This window comes from Oenanthe melanoleuca, chromosome Z (genome assembly GCF_029582105.1).
Source record: "Oenanthe melanoleuca isolate GR-GAL-2019-014 chromosome Z, OMel1.0, whole genome shotgun sequence".
NCBI classification, from domain to species: domain Eukaryota; kingdom Metazoa; phylum Chordata; class Aves; order Passeriformes; family Muscicapidae; genus Oenanthe; species Oenanthe melanoleuca.
This window is the reverse complement of record NC_079362.1, coordinates 7848929-7854928: the sequence shown is the minus strand read 5'-3', so window position 1 is coordinate 7854928 and position 6000 is coordinate 7848929. Positions and strand designations below refer to the sequence as shown.

Genomic DNA, 6000 nt, shown 5'->3' with positions numbered 1-6000 from the left:
CGAGCTGTCGGTGGCCCTGCTGCTGTCCGCCTGCCGCCGCCTGCCCGAGGCGGCCCAGCAGGTGCGCAGGTGAGCCCAATGCAGCCCCAGCGCCCCGCTCCCCGCAGCGCCGGGCAAGCTCTGCAGCCCTGCCCTTCTGCCCCCCCAGCGGCGGCTGGACCACCTGGAAGCCGCTCTGGATGTGCGGCCACGGCCTGTCCGACAGCACCGTGGGCATCGTCGGGCTGGGCAGGATAGGTGAGTGTGCAGAGCGAGTTCAGAGCTCACCAGCAGCGCAGGAAGGAGCTGGAGCCAGCTGGGCTTGGCAGTGCCGCCAGCCCAGAGCGCTCTGGGGCCCCGTGACCCAGCCAGGCGGTGACCTGGGCGACCCCTCCGAACCCGAGAGCTCAGCCAGGCAGTGTGCAGGTTCTTTGGGCTCCAGGTGCTCTAGGGCACCAACTCTGGAGCTCTCAGGCTGCTGCTTTGAGCTCCTGGCTCCTACTTTGTCAGGTTATCCTAAATAAGCAAAAGCAGCTAATGGTTAAAAAGATTATTTATTACAGCTTGTTACAAACATCAGTCTCAACAATACACAGACAAGCAATAGCAAAGAGCAGTGGCAAAGCAATGCAATGGCAAATGGCTGGAAGCCAAAATGGCTAAAAAGCAACAACTCTCCCTAATACATAGTCTTATATAGGATTTTTCCACAAGCTAAGATACAAACTCAGATCACCACTCCTTAACCTGTTAGAATTCTAGTTTCTTAACACACCAGGTTACATATAAACTATGCATACAACCTATCTTTTTCTATCTGAAAAATTTAAGCAATATTCTTACTATAGCTCTATAATGCCTAAGTCCTGTCCACCACTGTGGGCCTGGAGCCTCTACTGCAGATATCAGTGTGTTTCAACCTCCACTAGAACTCTCACTGCTACTGTGGTTTTTGAGACCTTTCACTTACTAAAAGCATGAGAACTCACTCGAAAACTTATTCAATCCCTGCAGTCTGGTTTCTGTGAAGAATCCAGAGACCCCTGGCTCACTGACCAGCAGGGAGCTGTGCAGAGCCTCTCCCAGCAGCTCCTCACAGCCCCAGTGTTGGTGTGCTCCCACCCCCTCCAGCCCTCTGTGCCTCCCATGCTCCTCAGTTAAACAAACGCAGAGCAAAGTCCAGCACACCCAGCCCCATCCAGCTGTGGACTTTGCAGCAGGCAGTCATTCCTGTCCTTGCTCCCAGGGCAGTCCTGGGTCAGTGTCCTTTGCACAGCAGAGGATCGCAGCCCCACCCACAGCAGGGAGGAGTGACCCCGCTCACTGTGGTGGCCCCACAGCAGCCCAGCACGTTTCTCCCCACCCCAGGACAGGCAGTTGCCCGGCGCCTGAAGCCCTTTGGGGTCAGGAAGTTCCTGTACACTGGCAGTGGCCCAAAACCAGAAGCTGCAGCAGAGTTTGGGGCTGAATTTGGTAAGTGTGGCACCAGGGCAGGGGTGGTGTCAATCATCAGTCAGTCAAAACAAGCACAGCATGTCCCACTGCTCTAAAAAACCTGCTAATTTAATGCTCAAAAAAAAAATCAAGAGACACATATGGCCATTAAGAAAACCCTGTGACATGTCTGGGGCAGCTCCAGGGGGACATCACTCACAGGGTTTGTCACAGCTGGGGGATCTGGGGGTCCCCAGTGTGAGGGGAGGCAGTGCCACGTCCCAGATGTGGCAGTGGTGACAGGGGGGACCCTGCCTGCTTGGGGCCAGGGGAGGCTGGGCGTGCAGGGGTTCCTCAGAGCACGGGGAGCTCCAGGCTGCAGCTGGAAATTTGCTGATTTTCTGCCAGGCTCATTCCCTCTGGGAAGCTGGACAGTGAACAGAGCTGCTCCTGGGAGCAGGGCAGGGTGGTGTGGCTGTCCCCACGGGCTGGGGGGACAGGAGGGCTGCAGGGCCCTGCAGCTGTGTGAGGGAAGGTGTTGGCTGTGGAGGTTCTTTGGACCTCTGGCGCTCCAAGGCACCAAACTTTGTGAGGTAATCTCAAAAAACCAAAGCAGCTAATAGTTAAAAAGGTTATTTCTTACAAAGCACAGCTTGTTACAAACATCAGTCTCAAAAGGCAATGGCAAAAGGCAATGGCAAATGCAGTGGTAATAAGTGAATGGCTAGAAGCCAGAATGGCCAAAAGCAGCAACTCTTCCTAATACATAGTCTTATACAGGATTTTTCCAACAAGCTAAGATGCAAACTCAGACCACCACTCCTTAACCTGTTAGAATTCCAGTTTCTTAACACCCAGGTTACGTATAGAACTATGCATAAACTTTATCTTGTTCTATCTGAAGTATGTCAGCAATATTCTTACTACAGCTTTATTGTGTCGAAGCACTGTGTACAACTGTGGGCCTGGAGCCTCTACTGAAGATATCAGTGTGTTTAAACTTCACTAGAACACTCACTGCTACTGTGGCATTTGAAACTTTTCACTTACTAAAAGCATTAGAACTCACTCTAAAATTACTGACTTACTTCTACTTAAATATCTACTTTATATGTGAGTGGCTTAATACACTTCAATGCATCCAAAGGCTTTAATTCAATCCCTGCACTCTGATTTCTCTCTGAAGAATTCAGAGAGACCCCTGGCTCACTGATCCAACAGTTGGCTGCAGTGGGATGTTTCCATTTCTTCCCTCAGTCCCGCTGGCCAGGCTGGCTGAGGAGTCAGACTTCGTGGTGGTGACCTGTGCCCTGACCCCAGCCACCCAGGGCATGTGCAACAAGGACTTCTTTGGCAGGATGAAGAAGACTTCTGTGTTTGTCAACACCAGCAGGTACTGGCAGCCCAGGGCCCAGGGAGAGTGGCTGTCACCCTTGCACAGTGTGAGTGCAGGGGGATGTGCTGGGCTCTGAGTTAAACTATTTGGGGAGCACCCAGCTCTTCCCCCAGCTCGCTGCTGGGAGGGTCAGGCACATCCAGAGGGGGTCTGACCTCTGCTTGGGCAGCCCTGGGGGCCACTCTGGGACCCCTGAGCAGTGGGGCAGCCTCTCACCCTGTTTGCAGGGGGGCTGTGGTGAACCAGGAGGACCTGTACACAGCACTGGCCAGTGGCCAGATCGCAGCCGCCGGCCTGGACGTCACCACCCCGGAGCCACTGCCCACTGACCACCCCCTGCTGTCCCTCGAGAACTGTGGTGAGTGGGGGGGTGTCAGCCCCCTCGGGGGCAGTGACAGCTGTGACAGGGACCCCTGCTCCCCATCAGTCTGCAGGTGGGCACCAGAGCACAGGACAGTCAGGTCAGGTGTTGAGGGTGGGCTGTGGGGTACAAAACCATCACCATGGTGTTACACAAGTGTGGGAGCTGTTTTCATTTTCCAGAGAGCCATTGAGATAAGCTCAGTTTTAGCACCTTCACCATGGCTCTTCGTTCAATGTGCTAAATTCCTGGAGGGTCTGGTCTCAGCAAGTCCCAGCTCAGACCCTGTCCAGCTCAGCTGTTCTGTGGGCTCCTGGCCACACACTGTGCCAGGAAGGTTCCCACTGGTTAAGAGTGGGCAGCTGAGTTTGCCTGGACGAGTCCTGGTCTGGGGAGCGCTGCTGGGCTGGCCAGGCTGCCGTGGGCAGGCTCTCGCCTAGATGGTTCCAGCACTGGGACCAGCAGGTGGGACATTGGGCAGGTGGGCAGGTCCAGGACTGACCTGTCTTCTTTGGAGGAGGATGATGCAGGTGAGGAAGGATGGCCCCTGTCTCACAGGATGTGCTCCCTCCGGGGAGAGGGGGTTGGAATAGGAAAATTATGTTCAAAAAAGAAACCATAGGGACAGCCATAAAAATTTGGAAGTGCCCATGACTGTGTGTTTCTGAAATAGAGACCTGTAACTGTTGTTTTATCTTTTTGCAAGACTCATCTGTTATTTGTTTGCATTGTTTCTCAAAGTAAACAGTGTGAGGAGTGATAAGAGCAGAGACTTTCTGGAACAAGACCAGGCAGGACATAATTCATATATGTGTATTCATTGAACACATTACTTATAATATTAGTACAAAAATAACATTTGCATGAATTCTGCACCTCTGGCAGCCCTGGGAGGGGCTGCTGGGGGAGTGTGAGGGTGAGGGTGAGCAGTGTCCTGCCTGTCCCCGCAGTGATCCTGCCGCACATCGGGAGCGCCACGTACGCCACCAGGAGCACCATGGCCGTGCTGGCAGCCAGGAACCTGCTGGCCGGGCTGCGAGGGGAGCCCATGCCCCACGAGCTGCAGCTGTGATGGCCAGCCCTGCTGGAGCCAAAGCTGGGGTGGCCAGCCCTGCTCTGCAGCGCCGTGGGACAGAGCGCCAGCCGGTGTCCCCTCCCCTGCCGTGGCCAGCAGCATTAAAGAGCAGCAGCCAACACGTCATGCTCGTGTTATTTGAGAACAGGGCATGTGCTGGAGCACACTGTGGGTGCCAGCAGACCATGGAGAGGGGCTGGCCCTGGGTTGGGGAATGCTTGTGTCCTGGCTTGGAGGACAGTGTCTGCCAATAGAGGCAGAAGCTTCTCTTTGAAATGGAGAATGTAAACCCCTAAATCCAAATTATTAGAATTTTGAAATTAAGGGGCTCTCAGGCAAAGATATGGGAATTAGGAATAACAGTTCTTTACTAGGAAAATTCAAATAGAAATGCAGTATTACACAGAACAATCCCAACCCTGCCAGAGTCAGAATCCAAGCTGACACCCGTCAGTCAGTCAGGGTGTTGGCACAGTCCCATTCAATGGTGGCTGCATCCTCCTGCAGGGGCAGATGTGGTTCAGCTGGAGCAGTGCTCCTGGAGAAGGTGCAGTTTCCTCTGAAGCTCCAGGGATGATGTGCAAAGGTCTGATTTTCCTCTGGAATCCAGTGGAAAGAAGGTTCCTTGGTGTCCCAAATCTCAGTTTTTATCTGGGTAGGAAAGGCTTGGCTCCTCCCCTGGCTGGAGCATCTCCCAGTGGGATGATGGAATTTTATCAGTCATGCCCTGGGACTCAGTGGCCATGAACAGGAGATATCTCCTGGAGGGAGGATGGGCTGTGGGAAGATAAAGATGATTGCCCAGCTGGTTTAAAGATGGCCCATGAGCAGATAATGTGTGCCAGGAGATCAGGGTCACTGCCCCAGCTGGCTGCAGCAGATGGGGACAGAATTCACATTTCTGATCACAACTCAACACAGTTTGCCGTGCCAGAGCTGCCATAAGGGAACTGCTGCTGCAGCATCCATCCTCAAAACCTGGCTCCTGGTCACAGTGAGAGGCCAGGAGTGCCTTCCCTGGGCTGGTAGCTGGGGAGGGAGGAGAGGTGACAGCTCTGTCTGCTTCCACAGGAGTTGTTGCCAGCGCACACATCGAGTGGTCCTAGGGAATCAGTGGCACTGCATGATCCTCTGCTTGAGGGGTCTAAGGAAAAGCACAAAACAGGCTTGTGCAGCTCCCCAGGAGCCTCCAGCTGTGCCTTTTGTACCCATAACCTATGCCAGGCACAGCTCCAGACTGGATGGCAAACTGGAATTCACTGAGAGTCACTACTCCTTTGTGGGTTCTGGCTGCAGCCCCCTCGTGTTTCTGAGGTGTGCAGAGAGAGCCTGAGCAGAGCCTGAGCCTCCAGCTGCCAGGAAAGACCTGACAGGCACACATCAAGGGCTTTGGGGATTTATGTGTCCTGCAGCCACTGTCCCAGTGTCCCAGAAACGGGGGCTGGAACTGGAGCCCACCTCTCCATGCCACTGATCACAGAATCATGGGATGGGTTGGGTTGGAAGGGACACTATGGATCACCTCATTCCACCCCAGCTGCCATGGGCAGGGACACCTTCCACTGTCCAGCCTGGCCCAAGCCCTGTCCAGCCTGGCCTTGGATACTTTTGGGGTGTGGGTAGCCAGAGCTCTGGGGAGCTGGGGTCCAGCAGGCTCATCCTGCAGGCTGGGGGTGGATCTTCCTGGTGGATCTGTGCATGGCCCCTCCCCATGCTTGGTGACCGTGTGGCACACAGGACAGCCTGGCACAGCCC

At 54.4% G+C, this 6000-nt stretch overlaps 1 protein-coding gene across 1 annotated transcript in view; it reads left to right on the top strand.

Moving 5' to 3' along the window:
• The window catches only part of GRHPR (glyoxylate and hydroxypyruvate reductase), a 6345-nt gene extending 1979 nt beyond the window's left edge, over positions 1–4366 (top strand). Inside the window, exons 4-9 of the mRNA XM_056513293.1 lie at positions 1–69; positions 149–237; positions 1348–1452; positions 2671–2806; positions 3037–3167; positions 4121–4366. The exon at positions 1–69 is cut by the window's left edge and continues 48 nt beyond it. Coding sequence (XP_056369268.1) covers positions 1–69; positions 149–237; positions 1348–1452; positions 2671–2806; positions 3037–3167; positions 4121–4242 — 652 coding nt within the window. The 3' untranslated portion in view covers positions 4243–4366. The remainder of the gene's footprint in view (positions 70–148; positions 238–1347; positions 1453–2670; positions 2807–3036; positions 3168–4120) is intronic.
• The last annotated feature ends 1634 nt before the right edge of the window (positions 4367–6000 follow it).